The sequence below is a fragment of the Perna viridis genome, chromosome 11 (assembly GCF_037379345.1).
Source record: "Perna viridis isolate PV_CMFRI_1.1 ecotype Kerala chromosome 11, ASM3737934v1, whole genome shotgun sequence".
NCBI lineage: Eukaryota > Metazoa > Mollusca > Bivalvia > Mytilida > Mytilidae > Perna > Perna viridis.
In genome coordinates, this window is record NC_142455.1 from 2831686 (window position 1) to 2855488 (window position 23803).

General features: G+C 33.1%; 1 protein-coding gene across 2 annotated transcripts; it reads right to left on the reverse strand.

Moving 5' to 3' along the window:
- Positions 1–1838: 1838 nt before the first annotated feature.
- On the reverse strand, positions 1839–23791 carry LOC148602324 (protein Abitram-like). 2 transcript variants are annotated; one of them, XM_088552756.1, is made up of 5 exons: positions 23582–23782; positions 19398–19449; positions 18070–18196; positions 17425–17571; positions 1839–2215 (listed from the first exon to the last, which is right to left on the reverse strand). In XM_088552756.1, the coding sequence occupies exons 1-5, from the start codon at positions 23697–23699 to the stop codon at positions 2090–2092; spliced, it is 570 nt and encodes a 189-aa protein (XP_088408882.1). In that variant the 5' UTR covers positions 23700–23782; the 3' UTR covers positions 1839–2089. The 2 variants fall into 2 exon arrangements, with proteins under 2 accessions (XP_088408882.1, XP_088408884.1); XM_088552758.1 differs by lacking the exon at positions 1839–2215 and adding an exon at positions 5275–9697 and having other exon boundaries at positions 23582–23791.
- Between the last annotated feature and the right edge of the window lie 12 nt (positions 23792–23803).

Below are 23803 nucleotides of genomic sequence, written 5' to 3' on the forward strand. Positions count from 1 at the left end.
TTAACAAATATCCATAAAACACCTTTATTAAATTGTACTGTTTAAGCAATCTAAATAAATTGTGCAACCCTCAAAATATTAACGTAAGAGGTAAATACAGTAGTTTTTTCTTCGTCAGTTAAAAGAAAACCCAGATTGAATCAATCTCTCCTGAAGCATTTTTTTTTTCGAAAATTTGCCTAGCATAGGCAAATATGGCATGACTTTGTTGAACTAGAGAAGGTACATAAAAGTAATTAATTTGGATGGCATACGTCAATCAGTGAAGCAGGGGGTACGTTACCTGGATATAACAAAGCTAACATCCAAGTAAGAGCTGAATAAGATAGCTGACTCAGCTATCTGTCAAGTATACAAATTATTAAAAGTATCAAATGATCAAATAGAACACATTGAAACAGCTGGTAGCAAATATTTACAGAAACCTAAACGGGGTCAGATCATCAGAAATCTGTGAGGGGTATTTAAATTGATAAATAATGATAAGGAATCCGTATCGCATGTCATGTTTTATTTTTGTGAAGTAGCTGACAATTGTTAATATAAAGAATATAATCAACTTTTCCCTCTCATGTATTTGTATTACCATTGACGTAAGTACGAGGGTGGACAACATTTATACGACATGGGGATTTTAATATGGATTATCTTTTTGTAGGATTATTTATATTGGAATACTTACTGAAATCGAAGTGGTCATTCATACATGTGTTCATATGACATGTAATGTAGTCCAAATATATGTCCTGAAAGATCGTTTCATAGACATGTACTTATATCTTCTATGTACGCAAAGGCAATGCACCTTATATTCAGAACATGGTGGACGGTTTTTGATGTAACAAAATTTAAGGTTCGGAGCATTAAAGCTGGTGACAAATTTCATCATTAACCCATAGTTCCCCCATAACATAAAAAGTACTAAGACAAAAATATCCTTTGAAAAAAAAAACAAGTACGACTTTATTCCGTACATCATATGAATGGTGAAAACAAAGTAACCAAACTGATATACTCAATAGTCGGAAAGAAATTCCGTATTTCTAACAAACTGTAATATCAGGGTTCAAAACCAGGAAGTTGGAAAGAATCGCAATGGTCCTTGTCCTGTACTTGGTACGGGTATTTCCGATTGAAATGACGTGTTCAACCAAGTTTTGTAGCGTTTCAAACATTTATATGTTAAATTGATCATCTAATTTCTTTTGAAGATGGATCTTTATTGATTCAATTGAAAATTAGAATTACAGTAAGCTCACAAAGAGAATAACCTTGATTAAATGTTCAATGTAAAATCATTCAGCTTTTGGGAGTCTTGAGACAACAGTCATATTCCATCATGCCCATCTACAAATAATGCCCAAACTGCCTACAAAATGTAATCAAAATCCTTTTGAGTCTTGTAAGATAGTTGTGATTACCAAAAAAATGATTAGGTGTACAGACAGTCAGACAGGGTGATTCCTACACACCGCAAAACTTTGTTTATTGCTTTCATTGGCGGTAGCCATTTAATATATAATCAAAATTAATCTGCAAGAGTAAAAAGTAATTGTAGCACAATAAAAATCAACTTTGATGGTGCAGTATCAATGACATAAACAAACCAGCAAATATTACTCATGCCGTCTTTAATCGTTGTACAAAATCTCAAATCTGGAACAAAAATTTAAATACGAAAAAAAACGGTGATATGCAGAAAACGGATAATTTCCATGAAAATCAACACAACCCTCTCAGTGTTTTGACTATTTATAGAATCATGTGGGAGGACAAACTAACAACGGTGTGCAGTAAAATTTTATTCCAAATGATAAGGAATAAAAATGACAAAACACTTTTTATCTATGTTATATTTAATGTGTATATCATAACATCAATAAAGAAGACGTGTCAACGGATACATTGATAAAACTATGCAACAAAAAGCTACGTCTTTCAAATCATGTATCATTTCTCCCTATATGTAACAGAATGACACAAAGATGTAGAGCTGGATGTATCATTCAAATTAATTACATTCCAGTATCCCTAAGTACCGCCATACTTGTTTTCCTTTCATTTCTCAAAACGTATACATGTAAACTTATCATGTTCCCACAGTATTCTGTTTTCTCCTGGCTCGATATTCTGTCTCTGATTTTAACTTTTTCATAATTTGGTCATACTCTTTCAGTTTCGGTAGCACAATAGCGATGTAGCCCTGTGTTTGTGGCTGGAAACCAAATAAAAAAAAAATTATGAATATTTTTATTTAGCTGGATTCGTAATAGAAAGGAGGTGTATCTACTAACATATATATACCTTTTATGATACTTTGGGTGTAAAGCCGTTATTAAACAATATGTATAAAGTAGGTTGCCCCTTACGCAAACGTTTAAAATAATTGGTGAAATCGATATTAAAACATAGATAATAGAAACTGCAAAAATATGTTGGCATCAAGTTCTACGTTTTTCTGCGTGTTCCAGTTCAACATCTTCGTTTAATGTCCCTGGGTGTTCTTGGTAATGTTTATACAAGGATTCCCTTTCGTTTGTAATCTCGGTATTGATACGGTTTCAATTGTCATGAACAAACACTTGGTTAATTGAATATTATTGCTTAAATTGAGATTAAAAGTGTTCTTGTGCTGCATTTGAAAGTTGGCTACAACATTTAATGTCCATCCTTGCCGCGATCTATTCATGCGTTAAGACATTCTTTGGATAGATCTCAAAGTAACTTTGGCCAAAATTCTTAACTAATTAACAGAATTGACCTATTTGTACGTGACTATTTATGTGGACCGATTATAATTAAAGAGGCTAAGGCGTCCTTGACATAAAACAAGTAATTGCATCCGATAAACAGAACAAAAATAAATGAAGGGATGGATATAACGTCAATTGCGATAAGTATTTGTTCTGCATCTGAATGCTGAAAATGTTTCTATCGTTATTATTTTAATCTCGTTTTTTGCTAATACTCAAACATAAACTTTATATAGCAACCGATCTAACATGAAATTAACCATTTAATGTACATATTTATCAAATAAATGGCATCCATCACACCTTCTCTCAACATCGAAACAAAATGTGAGTAGTTACCTTACTTGTATTGGAATCCCAAACTTCGTAAAAATTCGTACAAAGAAAGAAAAGTATAGCTGAATCTTCATCTTACTTTGCGGAGGAGATGTCAATTCACCTTACAAAGCTATTATCCGCAGTGAAGGATGGCCAGAAAGCTAGGTGCAGTACCACCTACTCGCGTAGTGGCATTAATCATATGTGGATACTTAAAACTTCTCAATATAACTTTAAAAATTAAATCCCGCAGCCTTTCGGAACTTAATTTTCTCCAATCTTTTTGCTTTTTAACTCTTTACACTACGTTGCCATATGATAAATTGAAATATGGTTTGAAAGGAATTATTCGTAAATCTTTTTGCGATAAATTATGTTGTGCTTTGTTAAAACCCACATGTTTTCTAAAACATCGCAGAAGAGTAAAATGGGTTACACTGAAAAGCAGGTTTGCAATATGTTTGATTTCCTCATCGATAACATATTTGCATAAACGCTAGAGCAAGTACCAACTACTCTGATTTCTTTAAACCGCATAAATATCTGCAGAACAGACTCCTGAATCCTGAAAAAAGTATGAAAAGGTTTTTTTACCAATTCTTTTTTAGATATCAGACCTTGGTTGAATAATACTCAGTTTCGTCTAGAATATTTTTTGGGTTTTTTTTTTTTTAATTGTTTATTTATTTATTTTTTTTTATTTTATTATTTTTTATTTTCTTTTATTACTTTTTCTTTTATTTATTTTTTTGATATATTTTTTTGTTAATTGATCTTTGTGCTGATGTGGCCACAATGGAAGGTGGAGGTTTAGCGCGTTGTAAAACCTAGATTTAACCCGCAATTTCGTTTGAAATGACCGTACCAAATCAGGATCATTGCGGTACCAGCTGCTCCGGTGGTGTAATATCTTTTTTGCCAGATGACTTGATAATGAATCGGATTAATGTTATTTTATTGTTACCCTATTTCATAATCATTTAACCATGATATTATTTGATACATTTAGCATAACATCATACAAATAAATCTCCCATTAAGAAAAAGCTCGTGGCTAAACACTACAAACGATAAAACCTTTCTCAGTAAAATCTGTCTAAATAGAACACTGAATATTCCGTTCACCTTTCTAAAGCAGACACTTTTAAGTCGCCTAATTCCTATTCAAATATACGTTGAATCTCATGCACCGAACAAATTTTCGAAAAAATCCAAAGATGGTTCGGTTTAGACGGGATTCATTGTATTGTGCTTAGTCATGTCTATAGTGTCGCTATAGCTTTATTCAACAGATTTTCTGTATTATAATTAGAATAGCATTATCGAGCTGTCAAATTAAGCCTACGGAACAAAACACCAACCACCAATACACTGCTGCCCTGAAACTGAAAATATTCCCGTCACTTTCTATTTTACCGTTAGAAGGGACACAGAGAAAAACAAAACTATTATTCCTTCCACGACGATAAATGTTGTACCCCTTAAACAATATGTGACGTCAAAAGGACTGTGTTTCATGGATACCAAAATAAAAAGTAATTTTATAAATCTTCCATTAACGACATTTGATGATAGACATCCTACTTTGTTTGCATTTCGTAGTCTTGATAAGAGGTGAATATAGAAAAATGTGGCTAAAGGGCACTAGTTTTGTAAGCGATATAAACCCAAAGAAAAGACATGGAGCAAGAAAATTCACGATCATTATTTTCAAACCGCAAAGAAATAAGCACAGAAAATTTCTCTAACACTAAACATAAATCGAGAAAGGTAAATGTATCATAATTAAAACCATAAAACCAGGCATATCTCAATCCACAAAAAATCTTTTGATTTACAATCCTTTAGTAGGCCTCATAGAAAATAGATACGACAATTAGAGTGCAAATAAAAGTTGGTAACTAGAGATATTTACAAGTTTTATTACGTTCTACTATAGAAAACGACGGGAAAATTTCCCGCCAGGGATTTTCATATTATAACAAATCAACGTTTATTTCACGAATTACAGCAGATCTAACGAAATGAATGCAAAAGATGTTTTGTGGACAAAATGAAACAAGAAAACAATAAAGAGGACAATTGGAAAAAAATATTCCAAAAAATATGGCAATAATGGAACAATAAGTGATACCTCGTCAGTTAATGGTGAAAAAAGGGTGATGGCAAAATATTAAAAAACTACATTTTATATTTTGTTTAAAAAAAAAACTAAAATTAACTACTGTGCAAATATATCATCCGGAAAGCCGTCAGAGGACGGGTAGACGGACGAACACGCAACTTATCGGAGGATGTCAAAACTTATTTCACGATGTACAGAAGGTTTTAACAAACCAATGACAAAAATTCGTGTAGCAGGGTATGAAAATTAAAAAAAAACAAATACAGCAGGAGCAAGCAAAAAGCGGGAACCTCACTAACAACAAGTGGTGAAAATGTTACATTCTCTCCTCTTGTTTGAATGTCCAACCGATCTCTATAAACCAAGATTCAGTTTAATTTTATTCTACATAAAATAGACATGAACAACTCGGTGCAAACGCCTATTACCGTGTTTATAATAAAGGAGTCTTCAAGTTAAATTGTTTACCACAGCGTTTCTTATAATTGCCAAAACTGAGAACATTAGGCTATTATATAGTTTTAAAAAGTTACATAGCGACTGACCGCTAAATAAATATTCTTCACAGAAATAGAATGAGACTTTCATGAACTTTAGACCTCTAAAATTGAAGTAATTTCAAAATAACCGTAAATAAGTTGTTTTAGGGGGAATTCATGACGCAAATATTATTCTGTTTTCAGAAGTCAGAGAATCTGGCTTACTATCAATCAACAGACAGAGCATATTCTTGGCATTAGAGAGTAAATTACCCCAAGGTTAAACTTGGTATATGATAACCTGTATTTAATAGCAACCACTTAATTATTTCCTTGCTAAAAATGACCAGAAGATAAGTGTCATCAGCTGATTCACAAAGGTATTTCTAGAAACTATTTCAACAATGTATTTCAGGTGTAAGTACATTTCATTAGCAGTGATTGATGGTTTCTCTGAAGCATATTGAACTCTAAATAAACAGATGTTTATTGTTTCTATATCTGTATTCTATCTACAGCACAACGATTTTATTATCACTGTTAAGAACTGTTATACAAAGCATTTAGCGCATCTGAAAATCTTTCATTAACATGTCAGCTCAATATCGTTTAATATGAAGATGAGATATTAATGATAACATGTTACTAAATCTAATACAACTTGTGATTAGTATAACGTTCTTTATTTAAAGGTTATAAATACCACATGTAAAAAAAAAAAACATTTTAATAGTCCTCGCAAATTATTTTATGTTTGTTTGTTTGTTGGAGTTTAACGTCCGAGCAGCAATATTTCAGCTATATTCAGACGATGAACATGAAATGATGATGAAATGAAAAAAGGGATGGGACGCAAGGATAATGGGGTCGACAAATTTTGATTGCCACTGGAAATGGGGAGAGGTGGGTAGGGTCGGGCAATTTAGCCTCCTGTGGCGGAGCCCTATGGTTCCTACTCCGGGAGAATACCACAGTAGGGTTCTTTAACGTGCGAGGAACGTGGCATCTTTCCCAACACCGTGCACTACTATGGTTTGCGGTCAGGTTTTCCGTATTGTAGCCTGACAACCCCAGCATGTAACACGCCAGGGGTACCCCATTCCACCACCTGGGGGACACATCCCAGTTGCTCTGTGGGCAGAGCGCCCTAGCCCCCGGCTAAGGTTCTGAGCACTATTTAGTCGCCTTTTACGACAAGCTTAGCGCTGCTGCAGGCCTATTCTTTTAACACCCGGACCTGCACTGGGCCGCAAACTATTTTAAAAAGGTCGAAAATGATTAACAGTCAGCTAGTCTTATCTAAAAAAGCAATAACTCATTAAATCAATATAAAAATACAAATCATATATATATATATATAGCCTACCTGGTCGAGTGGTCTAGGCGCTGGACTTTGTGGACGCGGAGTGCCATAGATGCCACAGCGGTACGAGGTCGAGTCCCGCGGAGGGAACAACCAAAGACCAAAAATCTGCATCGCAAATTTGACAGTCCTAACAATGTTGGGAGTTTTTCAGACCTTCTATAAGTTTACAGTATCTTCCCTGTATTCATTTGCACTAAGTCAAGCGCCCTAGACCACTCGACCAGCTAGGCTTTATAAAAAATATAGCTTTCGCTGGCCGGGTCATTCCTCCTCGTAGGATTAATCTAGGGCTGTAACTTAGTACACGATGTATGGTAGTACGGGACAGTTCATCTAGGTGTTATTATGTAGGATAGCTATATTTGTATATAGCCTAGCTGGCCGAGTTGTCTAGGGCGTTGGACTTAGTGCAGGCGATGTTGCCACAGATGTCACAGCAGTACGAGTTCGAGCCCTACGGAGGTAACGACCAAAAATTTGCATCGCAAATTTGACAGTTCTAACATCGTTGGGAATTTTTCAGACCCTTCTATATATATATATATATATATATATATATATATATATATATATATATATATATATATATATATATTGATGAGTGAAATGATTCAATTACGCAAGGCTTGCCGAGCTTTCTAAACTATAATATTTATTTCACGAGATGTGAGAAATTCATAATCAACAAACTTTGAGTGTAGATTCTGTTTCTTTAGTGCCCTAAAAACCTTAAAAATACCCAAAATTGAAAAGCGCTCGAAACGTTATGATTCCGATTCGTAGGAAGCATGTTGACGTCACAAAAACGCAAACATTCCAAACAAATGAAACCAGACGATTTCAAATGTTTTTTCACTACAAATCTTCCCGAGTCCCTTCATAATTTTTATTTAAGGTCAGAAAAAAACAAAATTATCTCATTTGACTGAAATATAACTACAATGGCAATCGAGGCGATTCAAGATGAAGTCCAAGACAATCGAGTTCTAAGCCAATCGAACTCTGAGAACAAAAAAAGTTACTAGTGACGAGAACATTTTTTTCCACACCGGTCAAGCGGTATGAAACTTGAAGCAAAATTAGAGAAACGAAATTTCAGGATTCTTATTTTGAAGTTATAGATCATCACGTACAGACAGTCAAAAAGCTTAAAGTCATACTGAATTCTTTGATAGATATAATTGTTGTTAACAGTTCAACGTTTTCTTATGTTATTAGTAACAAATACTGACTACTTGTCATTAATTTTGAGCAACTTTTGAATTCCTTTTTATAAATTACTTTTACATAAAACTTTAATAAATGAAAGGAAGGAGTATACACAAAAGATAAGGACCTGTTGAGGAATAAGTATTGGTCGTAGTTGACTAACATCCGTGGTTTCGTTAAGTTAAACCATGACTCCAAATTCAAAACCAGATAGCAAAAATATCAGAAATTTGATGCCCTATCGAAATTCATTAACGACCGATGATTATTTATTTATTATCATTATTTTGCCACTTTATCACAAAACTTTATCCAAATGAAAAAACATCATTCTTCAAAGCCTCTGATAAATTTGTTTGGGTTGTCACTCATTGATGAAACCAAGACGAAAAGTGTAAACTCTAATGTAGCCGTGAGCATACTTAATTAAGTGTGAGTGTAAGCGTAACTCTTGTAAATTACATAATATAGCCTAGTTTTGATTCAAAGGAAAATCATATTAGATGTAATGGGATTGCACTCATCTTTGTTAAAGATAATAACATTGAACAGTAAAGGGTAATTGCTATAATTTTATATAATCTTGTGGTTTTGTATTGATAAAAGAGATAACAGAAAATATGATAGATTTTTAAGCATAAAATGCAATCTGGAGCTCGCTTTCCATGACACTTAAAATGTTTACACGTACTTTAACGGCTTCGTTGTTTTTGCAGCGTTGGATTTATTACGCAGTCTTTGTTCTAAATATTATATATTATCGGGCAACAATGTCAATTAATCGTATTACATGTACATGATATATATGACAAACATGTAGTAAAGTTAGGTAGGAGAGTGCATTATTATCTTTGAATAAGATTTAGGACATTATAGAGATGCATTTACGCATAACCCTAGTAACATGACAACCACGATGGTTCGAGCAAGGCGGTCCTTTGTTCCCAAATGTTTCCAGTCAAACTGCGAAGTCAGAATCCGTTCAAAATTAATACCGACCTCCGGTCGAGGATAAGGCACCTTGATCAAATCACTTTTACTAAAGTTATCAAACAGAAATAAGAAAATATAGTGCTTCATGGTCCCTTTATGACCTCTTATTCTTTCTTGGCCCAAGTAATAACCACAAAATTGACCCGTCTTCCTTTGTATCATGACATCTTGTAATAAAATTTACAGGAGATAACTTCACTTCAACTCAAGTTATTGTCGTACATAAAAAAGCTTGCAACTGGCCTTATTCTGGCCCCTAATTCCTACACTAAAAGTCAGACCCCCAAATCACATGTATGGCACTTTGTTACATAATTTTAAAGAAATTCAATCATCAACAGTAAAGTTATTGTCTGAACATCAGTATTTTTTTTGTCCATTTTGGTCCCTCATTCCTACAATATTCAAGTCATAACCATCAGAATCATTCCTCTCTGTATCTGGTTGTATGCCACTGTTATACATTAAAAAAAAGATCCATTAGTCAAGATATTGTCCATAAATATTATTAAGATCAACAAAATAATATAATTAAAACTATTTAAATTAGTTGCATGCAAATGACAGCTTGTTTGCGGTCGTATGAATACGGATAATCATTCGAATGTACGGGGAATACATATATGAATACTGAAGGATTGTTGCCACAGACACAGAACGAATATGCATTTCAGCATTTGAACGTTTTTGTCACTTTTAGACAATGGAACAATAACAAACACAAAAGTCAATTATATTGTTTTCCCAGAAATAAAACTTAAAAATTCAAAGAACATTTTAATGTTAAACATACATAGTTATTATGAGATGTGTTACGAGTCAACTATAGAGCTCCTGAAACATTCAACAAATTAATTACAAAGATCTACAAAGAAGCCAACAAGATGCATTTAACATCAGTGTCATATACCAAACACCTGTTGGCTATCTAAATCACCATTCTTATATATGTCATTTTCGATATGTTTATAATGAAAGGTTAAAGTGGCATCATGCAAATTTTCTCGTACCTGTACATGCCGTAACTCATCATTGTAAATTATAAGCAATCGTATTCTTCTGCATTCTAATAACATGCCCATCACAGTTCAGAAAATTGTGAGAAAACAAATTAATTGATTATTTTTTTTAATGTACACTCCATTCCCTGCTTTACAGGAGGTTTAAAGTGATTATGGTGTCTTCCGTTCGTTTGTCCGTTCGTTCGGTATCAGCACGTTTCTCGGCAAATACTTACAAATGTATCATAGGAACTTGATACTTTGAAAGAAACTGTATATAAGACTTAAGCAACATCAAACCTCCTGGTTGACGACATCTATATTTGATCATATGATTCCTGGGCGGGGAGCGGACGCATTCTTTATTATTCACTTTTTTCCGAGTATTGATTAGTTTTCATACAGTACCGTAGATACTGTATGCACTTCCAATATTAAAAGACCATCAGAAAATATTTTATTACCAAAACTTCAAGTCATATATCTTTAACTTTAATGGAGTTGCATGCTTTACACTTAAATTTTAATTTAATAATTCAAACATTGTAAATCACTGAATAGAAATGATATCGAACAAGGCGTTCTTGGCATATATACATGTAGGACATAAGCAAACAAACTGCACTGTAGACTTTAATACACCTGTCCTCGAAAGGATTAGGTAAATTGATGTTTTAAATCTTTATCCTGCAATGATCATCGTCTTCCTATACAAATACAAGGCGTCACATAGAGCTTTGCTGATGAACATCTTTGTCAGTAAGTTACGACTTTATCTTTCCAAGATTATATGCAGTGGATTTTCCAAAAGTCGAAAAATTCAGCTTATTATTACAGCAAATTATATAAACTTAAAATGTTTGGTTTTTGTGAAAACAGTTTAAAATGGTTCAAATCTTATTTGTCATTTAGACAACAATGTATTGGTTGGAATGGTACTTTATCAAAACCAAGGGACATTACTATAGGTGTACCTCATGGATCTATCTTGGAGCCTTCATTTAGTTTTTATTCTATTTGTTAACGACTATCCTGATTGTTTGGTTCATTCTCATGCAACTATATATGCTGACGATACATCTCAAGATGTTGCTGATAAATGTATTGATGTTATTGAAAAAAAAATAATTCAAAGAAGGTCTTGCTAACTCAATTAAATGGATGCAACGTAATAAACTTACAATAAACCTTAAAAAGACTCAATGTACGCTTATTGGTACTCAACAGAAATTAGCAAAATGTCGCAAAATTTATATTAATATAGACAATTTTGTATTAGAAACTGTTGAGCATTCATATCATGTTGATTTTTTCACCAGAAAGATATGTAAGAAAATTGGTTTACAACTCTTACAATGTATGGTCTAATTCCAAAAATGTGGCAAATATAGATAAGATTTTTAAATTACAGAAAAAAAGCTGCACGTATAATTGTAAATGTGCATAATATTATGACACCCTCTAGTGTATTATTTAACAGATTGAGGTGGATACCAATGCCTGATTATTTTATATACAGAAAAGATATTTCAGTGTTCAAGTCACTTCATCATGTTTTGAAATTTGTACATAAGGTGAGCTCTAGAAACACCAGACAGAGCGAAAGAAAATTAATACATATATATGGAGGAATGACCCGACCAGCAAAAGCTATATTTTTATATAGCCTAGCTGGTCGAGTGGTCTAGGGAGCTGGACTTTGTGCAAGCGGTGTTGCCATAGATGTCACAGCGATACGAGTTCGAGTCCCACGGAGGGAACGACCAAAAATTTGCATCGCAAATTTGACAGTTCTAACATCGTTGAGAATTTTTCAGACCTTAATACATTTATATATATATATATATATATATATATATATATATATATACACCAGAATATCTTCAAAGATCCTTAGTTATGTCAGGTAGCTTGTTATGGAATAATTTACAATTGAGCATAAGAAACTGTTCTACAATTGAATGTTTTAAAAGGACATACTTAGATAATTACTTTAACATGCCGACCAATAAAGGACTTTATTATTATTATTATTATTATTACAGCATGTGTGGCGTTAGATTCACCAGGGGCGCCCCTCATTTAAACCCTTCAGTAAGTTTTTCACGCATACAGGTTGTATAATTGGACAATTCTCAAGTGTATACTTGGGGTTTAGTGAAAAAACGGAGAGCTGTCTTATAACAGTGATGCATTATTTGTTCAGTGTGGTGGACGTGTTTTTCAACAAACGGTCGGCATTCCAATGGGAACAAATTGTGCTCCTTTACTTGCTGACCTATTCCTTCACTCTTATGAGGCTGACTTTAAAGCTGATCTGATCCGGAAGAAAGAATATCGTTCAGCTAGATCCTTTATTCTCAGTTTCCGCTATACAGATGACGTATTATCTTTAAACAATCCTAACTTCGGGGATTTGATACATCGCATCTACCCCAAAGAACTCGAGATAAAGGATACTACAGACACTGTGAAGTCAGCCTCGCCTCATATCTTGACCTACACTTAGAAATCGATGGTAAAGGAAAACTACTGACCAAACTTTACGACAAACGTGATGACTTTTCATTCAACTTTCCTTTCATCTGTGGCAACATCGCTTCAGCATATGTGTATGGAGTGTTCATATCACAACTCATACGTTATGCCAGATCTTGCCGAAACTACACAAACATTTTGTATCGCCCTAGAATTCTAACAAATAGGCTTCTGGAACAGGGTTATGTTGCTACAAGATTGAAGTCATCACTACAGAAGTTTTATGGCCGTCATCATGAACTCGTGGATCGTTATGGTGTATCCATCTGCACCATGAAAACGGATTTATTCAACAGGCCAAAGTTTTTCTTTCCTCTTTCGTCTACCCCAGACTTGTCTTTTTATGAGCAACTCGGGGGGTGTTTCTAGAATAGCAGAGGACGCTTACCATGCCAGTGCACCTGGTCCATGCTCCCAGTTTTCAGTGGAGTCCGAGTTACTCATTAGCTTTTGTTACTTTGTATGTATGATTTTAAGTTACTTCATGTTATTTGTTGTGTATGTCTGTTTTCCATGTCATGGTCTTTTTCCCTGGATTACATTCTTTTGATTACCGCTATAACCTTGGTTCCCTTGATTATTTCTTGCCATTCCATGGTCTATTGGGGGTGGGGCAGTGTATGAGGATTTTTAATGGGGATGATGAGGAAATTAGTTTTTAAAGTAATTATTTGTTTGCAAAATATATTTAATCTAAATAACAACTATTTAGTGTTGAAGAATTTAAGAAAATATAAAATTTAATTTAAAACATTTGATAAAGAAATGCCCACTTGGTGGATACCACTGTTGTAGGCCAAATATACATATCTGGATTTATTTATCATATTTATCCAAATTTGCAGTATTACAAATTTCAAAATAGATGAAACACTCAGTGATGTGTTTGGCTTCCCATTTTGATTATAATGCTCTGATGAACAGTTTCTCCATAAAACACGTGTACGGTATTTCGAAATTTGCAATATATATAATTGTTATCTTTGTATTTAACATACAAAATGAAGACAAATGAATAAAATACAGTTGCATATAAAAATAAATATAGAAAAACTATTACTAATCAGGTGATAGCATGGAAATGATAAATCAAGACGCTAAAACTTTGGTAGACATGCAAAGGGATTAATTTTTTTCAAATGACGATGATTTCAATCAATGCGTACTGAATGGGAATGATCGTCAATGCGTAACATGATATGACATAACAAGCAACTATGCAATCCCTTCTAATTCTTTGAATAATCCACAACGAAGATCCCTATATAGATATAAGTGGTAGAACCACACATAAGAACCAGGCAAAAAACACTCCGTGATATGCAGAGATAAATACAGCCTTTTGATGAAACCAAGTCATTTTTAAAACTAAATTTCTAAATTTAGTTTTGTATAATGTTTCAGATTAGAAAAAATAACCTCTCATCAGACCGACTGTAAACCATTGGGTTTTTTCTCTTTTTTAAATATTTTAGCAATATTTTGAGCTTATTTTCAAAGATCATTTTACTAAGTTTACCAATCAGCTTACAGACTCATCGAAGATAACCGTAAGGATGTTTAGTGCAATGTTATGTTCAAAACCCAATGCTTACCCTACCGGTGCACCTAGTCCATGCTCCCAGTTTTTAATGGAGTCTGAGTGGTTCATTTACTTTTTTACTTTGTATTATATTGGTTATTTTATGTTCTTTGTTGTGTGTGTCTGTTTTCCATGTCTGGTCTTTTTCCCTGGATTACATTCTTTTGAATTCCGCTAGAATCTTGGTTCCCTTGATTACTCCTTCAAGACAAGCCTGTCAGAGGAATTTCAAAATGAGAAATTGTTCTTTCTTAATAATGCTGAGTGAAATCAAATCAATAATTAAAATTTAAGAATTGGAGCAAGGTTCTCTTGCCAAAAGACTAAATTCATCATGTCAAAAATTTTACAAGCAATATTTCTTCTTTTGTAACAAACCCAAAATTTATAAGATTGTACAGTACTGGTATGTATACAATTATTCTATGGTATAGAGGGGATGGACAATGGGGAGATAAGGCATGGAGATGGGGAATGGGGAGATAAGGCATGGAGATGGGGAATGGGCAGATAAGGCATGGGATGGGGAATGGGCAGATAAGCTGTTTTGTGGATGGGGATTTTTACAGAGGAGTGTAGGGAAATAAGCCTTTAAAGTATTTACCTTTTAAGAAAAAAACAGTATAAATGTTGAAAACAATTAAAGATAAAAAATTAATCAGATCAAACAATGTTTGATAAAGGAAAATAAAATGGAGATTGTATGGATGATAGGGATTTTTCAATGGGGACAATGGGAAATGGGGATGGGGACATGAGGAATGGGGGACGGTAAATAAGAAGTTTATACCATTTAAGGGCAGTACCTGGTATATACTTCCAGTTTTGTTTTTGTGTAGTAAGTCCAGTAAGCTTATCTATTTTTTGATTTATGTATGCACTCATCTGAAAATTTGGAGTCATTTATGGGGTTTTGAATAAAGATTCCTAATAATTTGAAATGAAGGAATGTTCGACTTGTCATAATTTAAAAACAATCTTTAATTCAATTTATATTCTTATATGACATACTTAAAAGCTATTTAGACCACAGGTAAAAGCTATTTAGACCACAGGTAAAAAAAGTGGCACAAGACCAACATTTAGGCTGTGTTTATTCAAAAATATGAAGAATATCAGAACCTATATAAATCACAAGAACTCCATTTAATCAAGCAGCAATATTTCAGCTATTTTCAGGTGATATGACCTGTAAAACAATGAAACATAAATGGCCAGCCCGTGGTAAAACAATGATAAAATGGAGTTACCGCGATTCATTTCTTAAACCAATTCCAGTCAAAATAAAGATTTGATCTTTAACAACAACCATTATTTTTTCTTTGGGTTAAACCTTTGGGAAATGCAGACAAAACATACAAAAATACAAATTATATAAACATTGCAAATCTGTATCCTACACTCGTTGCAACAAGTTTCAAATCGACATTAATCAAAGCCCAAATTAGTTTCAACAAAATGAACTAATTAATCGGGAAGAATTTTTACAAATTAAATCCCATTAAACAGAAATGGAAGAAATGAGCTTTTCCAGGTTTGATGCCTGATACTTCTGTGAAGTTTTATTGAAGATAAAATAACCATGTGTAGGTAGATTTAATGTTAAGAAATATAATACTGAATCATTATAAATTAAAAGAACACAGTACTGACATTTCACACATTTTCTATTCTCTGTCATTTCAAATTACGTAATTTCAACAAACGTAGGAGTTAAAAAGAGAACAAGATCTGATATCCAATGCGTGCTGGTTAAATTAAAATAATTTAAAAGAAAGGTATGGATAACTCAACATGAATCAGTTCTACCTTGACCAATCTTACAAGAAGTTTTTAAGTAGCACTCAAGATAAGATTCATGCAAAATGTGACTCATGATTGGAAAGCCCACATATTTTGATTTTTGATATTTTGTTTAACACACTACAGACATGCCTATGGCTATTTTTAAATCTAAATAAAGGTAAATGTCTCACAACAAATTTTGTTTGAATATCAGAAATCTTACATTTAAAAACTTATAATGATAAATAAAAAATTTATGAAAACAAATTTCATATCTTTATAAATCGGATTAGTGTTTGTTGTTACCCTTATTTAGTTTAGGATTGTTATACAGCACCTTTCTGGATCAGTAAGTTCTAATGTAAATTTATTCACTCCATCATTTGAGACTTACACTTGATTCCTGAAGATTATTAAACTACCTAGACCAGGCATGCCTCTTATTCACGTGTAATGATAGACTGCTATATAACAAATTGCCTTGAATATCATTACACTATAATTATATTATTATCTAAGTATTTTAAATAATTGATCATAAAAAAGATGTAACATACTAAAAAATTTTGAATTTCATTAATAAGGTCCCTGCCATATACAGTACCTGAACTGGTTCGTGCAACAAAAGTTGACATCAGTCATCGATCACTGGTCATTTACTGATCAGTCATCGATCTGTCAAACCAATCCATTGAACCGATGATCGCATCATGTGACCAAAGTGCGGTCAATATATTTTTCGGATTCCGGTTCTTTATGTGTCAATTTCACACATATTATAATAATACAACATATATTATCATAATGCAGTAGATATGAATATCAATTAATACTTTTATTTTATTTCTGTTTTACTTTTAATAGATCATCCATCATTCAACTTAACAAAAATGTGATTAAATTGGTCACCAGTCATCTGTTATTGATCCATCAGTGATCAATCAGTCAGCAGTCATCAATCCGTCAAATCGTTGAGCAAATCGGTTCAGAGACTGTAGCTGCAATATTTTAACCTCTTACATATTTCAACATTCCCTATTAACCACCTACTGCAATATTTTATTCTTCCTCTTGTGATAAACTAACCCTCTTTATTCAAATTACTGTGCCCAGCCTCAAATTAGTATTGGGTCATTATATCTAATATATAGAAAGGAGGTTGAATTATCATAAGTGGTCAAAATTTTGATTTGATATTTCATCCCTGGGGTCAACACTTGGAAGGCATTAAAATACAATGACACTTAGTCCCACTTTGGGTTCGCCTGCTCATACCTTTCTAAGAATAAGATCAGGTTGTTTCATTAAGTTTTCATTGACTTCAATCAGTTGACCTTTGACTCCTGAATAAACTGTGAACTTCTCTCCATCTTCACATGTAATCAAACACAGAGGTGACCCAGCAGACAATTCCTGTGCACCCTACAAAAGAAAAAAATGTGTCAAAGACAGAAATGATCAGGTTTTTGTATTAAAACAGGAAATATAAGTACCAAAGACCTGAAATTGCATCCAATGATATTGACTCAATACTGATGTTGTGTACAAAATAATTAGAGGCTGTGATGAATAGTTGTTGAGAAAAATGTTACTCAAATATGTTTGCAAGTGTAACCACCCAAAATGCTCCACAGATAGTGACAGTAACTTAATAAGATTTTTAAGGTTGAATTATTGTTCATGAGGTTATAGTGGTCATTTGCCAGTGTTTCAGCTAGAAGATGTAGGCAATATATGAAGAATTTCATATCGGAGAAAATTAAATAAGCTACAATATTTTTATTGGTTAAAACATGGTCATGTGGTATTCATTCATTTGCCAAAACAAAAAGGCAGGTTAATTCAGGCTTAATGGCTAAGGAAGTAGGAGGTGAAATGCTACTCCCAACGAATATCCCTACACTGCAGAGAATTACATACCCTTTTGCCTTTGCCAGACACTTTATTCCTCAGTCTGTCCACATCACCTATTTTAAAGCTAACCTCTGTGATGGTCTTTTTATCTCTCAAAATAGGATGAGTCTCAGCCAGCGTTACAATGCAAATTCTTAAATCATATAAAAAATCAGCTAGGTTACAGAAAAAAATGGCATTTTTGTATAAATCAGGCAAAATGAAAAACATCAGGAACATACATGTCAAAACCCCACCATTCTGACAATATAGTTTCACTCATTGATCCTTTCTCTATTTGAAAATACCATTATTTGATCTCTGCATAAATGATTTTTGTAAGAAATTTTTAAATAGGATGTTAAAAAAATGAGGTTTTTGACAGAGTTATCAACCCTCAAAATCTTCATTTTCAGTGCATTTTAATGAAATTATAACTCAAATTACCGAAATCTTGTCTTGCTTTCTTTATTCTTAGGGTGCAAAGAGTCAAAATTAACTTTCAAAGCTGTAGATTTCAGCCACTGCCTGATCCTTACAGAGACTGACACATAAGAAATGGTGGAATGGCTTGTTCACCTTTTCCATTTTACTCAAATTTACCTAATGACATAGACTGAAACATAAACTTAATTACTTTTCTGTTTCATTTGCTTTTTTAAGTGAAATACAAAATGCGAACTTACTATTTTGGAATCAAATAAAATTGACAATAGCATTATATTTCAAGAAAACACAAAAATAATTTGATAAATCATCCCTTATTTTAAATAACAAAACTGTTCAGATCAGTTACCAGTCATTTATTGTTTCATCAGTAATCAGTCAACAATCAATTGATGGATTGATTATTGCTTAACATCCTATGACATATATTTCATGGATTTCAGGAAAAGAATGATTGCTTTATACCAGTCTGACATGCTGAGCCAGATTTTTATTGTGCTAGCTCACTGAAGCGACAGCCATCAGCCACTTGACCCATTATTCTGATTCTGAGCTAATCAGCCCTCACTCCCCTTAAATACCGGTACCATATGCTTGACCAAGACGCAGTAGTCAATAATTGATCAATGAACTGTCAAACAGTTTAGGACAGGTTAGGAGACAGATAACCTTTCCTCAGCCTCTCCTCTTAAATACCATATGCTTGGCCAAGACACAGTAGTCAATAATTAATCAATGAAATGCCAAACAGTTTAGGATAGGTTAGGAGACTGATGACCTTTTCTTAGCCTCTCCCCTGTCGGAATACAGTAAGTTTTTTTTTTTTTTTTTTTTTAGGGGGGGGTTAAAGTTTTTTAAGGGGGGGAGGGGATAAAGTATGCACTTTTAGCTGTTTTATATCTATTCACCTGTTAGAATGAGTAAGTATGCAAAGATCTTCATCTTCGTTGGCTTGACAATCTGTAAAGAAAAAAAAAGCTGTTTTACAGATTCATAAGCTCATGAGCCCAGCAACCATTATATTGCCCAATGCAGTCAATGATTCCTTAAGCAGCAGACTTTAAAACATCAGAGAGGAGGTAATATATGAATATAAGAAATCCCCAAAAATCACTTTTATTTCTCAATCAGAAACTTTTTAGACCACAAAACCTTTGTCGTTTGGTTGCACTTTTGAGAAAAAAAAATTATAGATTGTATATGATATTGCCACTTTGCAAAAACTACCATTCTTGATTTCTTTGATTTAAGACCAAATTGAATATATGGTGTCTCCTTTATAAAAATTTGTTGTGTCAATGAGGAAGAATTAAAGTTGTGTAAAAATATGGTACATTTAAAAGTATGTAGACCTAATAAGCATTGTTTGTTTGGTTGTTTTGTTCTGCATCTAGCAGGGGCAGGTCCAGGTGAGGGCATCACGGGCATGTGCCCCACCCCTTTAAAAAAAATAAAAATCTATCGTAATCTGCCAAATATTGTATTGTATATGGCCATTTATCATATTCTTTCATTAAACATGTCATAATTGGCCCTTAATAAAACCCTGGATCTGCCACTGTCTAGTGTATTATCCAGCTGTATCATTACATTGTATATGTATTGGTACTTAGAAGTATCTTACTAAATGTTTCATTAGTATTTATTCAAGTCATTGTAAGAATGTGTAGAAGGGACATCTTCAAATCAAAATTTAAAACAAAAAAATATTTTTTTGTAATTAATCTTGATTTTCCAAATATTTTAATGGTAAACATTTCATTTCATGTAAAAATGGATAAACTTTGAAAGTTTCAAGATCTTAAAACATTGTTTAGTGTTTCTTCATAAAAATTTGAGCCTATTTAATGCATGACATTAATGCCCAAGGAAAAATTTCAAGTTATAAATGAACAAAGAAAGATAACTCTAAAAAGAATAGTGGTCTACCACAAAATTTCTAAGTATAATTCAGCTATGCCAATACAATATGCTATAGCCATAGCTGCAAATCATGCAACAAAAAACTGCTGGCTGTTGACTTTGAAAATGGTCATTGACTTTGAAATTTGATTTAGAATAAATAAAACAAAGATGTTCACAATTTCTTAATAAATGAAAAATCATTCATAGCTCTTTAAATCATTTCCTGCTGCTAAAATATGCAGTGTCATTGACTTTTGCAAGGCAGGATATTCACTTCATCCTTCTGCGTCAGACAATATTCTGAGATTTCTAACAAGTTACTAGTTAGTACAATATATAATGAGAATAGGTATAGTGTATATATCAGAGAGACAACAATCCCATTGGGATGAAAATATCAGCCCAATGCCACCCATTGGCCTTGATTGAACGACAAGGATATTTTCGTAAATAAAAAAAAAATGAAAATAAATAAATGAAATAAATAAAAAAATATTACACAATTAAACACATTAAAAAATGCACGAGTCCCTTGTTACTAGGGAAATAAAGAAACTGACTATCAATTACACAAATGTACAAACTAAGGACTACTAGTAATATGCATATAACACATCACCTTACTTGTCTTTTACTTCAGAAATAGAGTGTAATAGAGTGAAACCTGTCTAAACCAAATGACTTTTGTAATTTAATATTGGTTCAGTTTAAACAGGTGTTTTTAATACCAAGGGACTTGAAAATTGTTTGGTTTAGACAGGTTTTCTGATTGTTAAGGGTTGGGTTCGGACAGGTTTTCTGACGATTCATTGTTTGGTTTAGACAGGTTTTCTGATGATTCAGGGTTTGGTTTAAACAGTATTTCTGATTGTACTGTTTTAGTACTGTATTGTATTGGTCTGTTTTTAGAACGACTACCCTACCGGTACACTTGGTCCATGCTCCCAGTTTTAAGTGGAGTCCAAGTTGCTCATTTGCTTTTGTTACTTTGTATGTAATACTTTAGTACTTCACGTTCTTTGTTGTGTATGTCTGTTTTCCACATTTGGTCTTGGTCCCCAGATTATATTCTTTTGATTACTGATAGAACCATGGTTCACTTGATTGCTCTTTTACTATACTTTATTTTGTTATGTCACAACATCAGACTTGAATTCAAACTCAGTGCAACAATGACACAGACTTTTGTACTTAAGACTCCTTTATTTGGCCTTTTAAAAATCCTTTGTTGCTTTTAAGGATGAAGAGTCTACATTGTAGACCTAGGGTAAGAGACATACATGTAACTCTTGAAATCAGTGATATGTTTAAATCATATTCAATTTCAATGAAATTTTCAATCCGAAACAGAATGAAATCAGTTCAAGTTACTATGATGCTAACAAGAGATTGATGTAAAATGCTGAATAAAAACGTGCTTATGATTTGTGAGAGTTGTGTCCCTTACCTTACGTCTACCTTCTTAAGGTACCTTTATTGTTTTCACCTTTGTGCTACTAACCATTATATATATATATATGCACTGTATATTTTGTTTTATGACTAAATGAAACCCTGAAGATTTTTTAATAACAGCAATTAATAGACATTAGAAAGAAGACATGGAGGAGTAATCAAGGGAACCATGGTTCTAGCAGTAATCAAAAGAATGTAATCCAGAGACAAAGACCAAACATGGAAAACAGACATACACAACAAAGAACATAAAGTAATTAAAATCATACATATAAAGCAACAAAAGCAAATGAGCAACTCTGAATCCACTAAAAACTGGGAGTATGGACCAGGTGTACCAGTAGGATAAGCGTCCTCTGCTTTTCTAGAAACACCCGCCGAGTTGCTCATAAAAAATCAAGTCCGGGGTACACGAAAGAGGAAAGGAAAACTATGACACACTGAAGTAATCAGTTGTAGTGATGACTTCAATCTTGTAGTAACATAACCCTGTTTCAGAAGCCTACTTGTTAAAAGTCTAGCATGATACAAAAACTCTGTGTAGTTTCAGCAAGCTCTGGCATAAAATATGAGTTGTGATATGAACACTCCATATACAAGTACTGATATGAACACTCCATACACAGGTACTGAAGGGATATTGCCACAGATGAAAGGAAAGTTGACAATTCTGAATGAAAAGTCATCACATTTGTTGTAAAGTTTGTTTAATAGTTTTGGAAAATTAAATAAGATATATCATGTATGTATAAAATGTTTTTGATTAAATACAACCTGTAAAAAATCAGTATGATTTTTGCATCGTAGCATGAAATCCTACATTGTATGTGTACCCCATGATGAATGGAGCCATGCAAAGATAGAACAGGTATACCTCACAATGATTATCTGAATATTATCCCTGTGTTTGGTATAAAATCTTAAACCAATTTCTACGTACATGTTAATGTGAAAGTTGTGTATTAGTAGAGGGCAAAGTCCTCATAACAATATTTAATGCAAAATAATCAGTCTGACAGGATTAGTCACATCTTATAGAGCTTCCCATACAAAGTTAGATATTTATATATCTTCTTAACTAGAAGCCTTTATCATTTGGTTTTCAACAATTATTTAAATTCAGATTCTTTTTTTGTTTCTGACATGCCAAAAGAGTAGGCCTTTCGCGCTTTAGCCAGAAAGTTTGAGGTAAAAACACTACATAATACCTAGCACCTTTATTAGTGACAAGAAGTGTCTAAAAAAGAGGGTGAAAATACATATAGTGACTGTGAAGAATTTTTTAAAATACATTTTAATATTCATTTTCGTCCTCTTACAGGTTACACCTGACTCATATTAATTTATGGCAACAAGAAAAAAAATTCTATTAATTACAGGAATATCTCTGCAGGAAAATATAAAATTCTTACAGTAAAATTTTTCATATTCCATGTACGCTAAAAAAGTAGCAGGAAAAAAGTGGTAACATTACGTTAACTTTCCTGCAACTGTCTTGCAGGAATCCTGTGAAATTTTTCGTAGAGTAGGGGCAAGAATTGTTTTAAAATATATTTTAATATTCATTTTCGTCCTCTTACAGGTTATACCCGACTCATATTAATTTGCCAATCAGAAATAATTAAACATATCTAAAGACATTTTTCCTTGCATTTTTGGGATAACAATTATTTGGATTGTTCATGAAATAGGCAAGTGCGATCATGACCATGTCCATGGGCCCGTGACTTACCCAAAACAAACTTGGGGGTATAATATCTTTCCACTACACTCCGATGAGGGTTATTCTTGATGTTCTGATCATGACTTTCACTTGAACTTAAAGCCTCTGTACTAAAATGGTCATCCATTCCTTAAAACATCAATTGAGACAGCATGCAAAAAAATGAAATTATACTTTCACTTTGAACGGAAGTGAGAAAACGTAAGTAAAAATACCCGAATACGGATTATC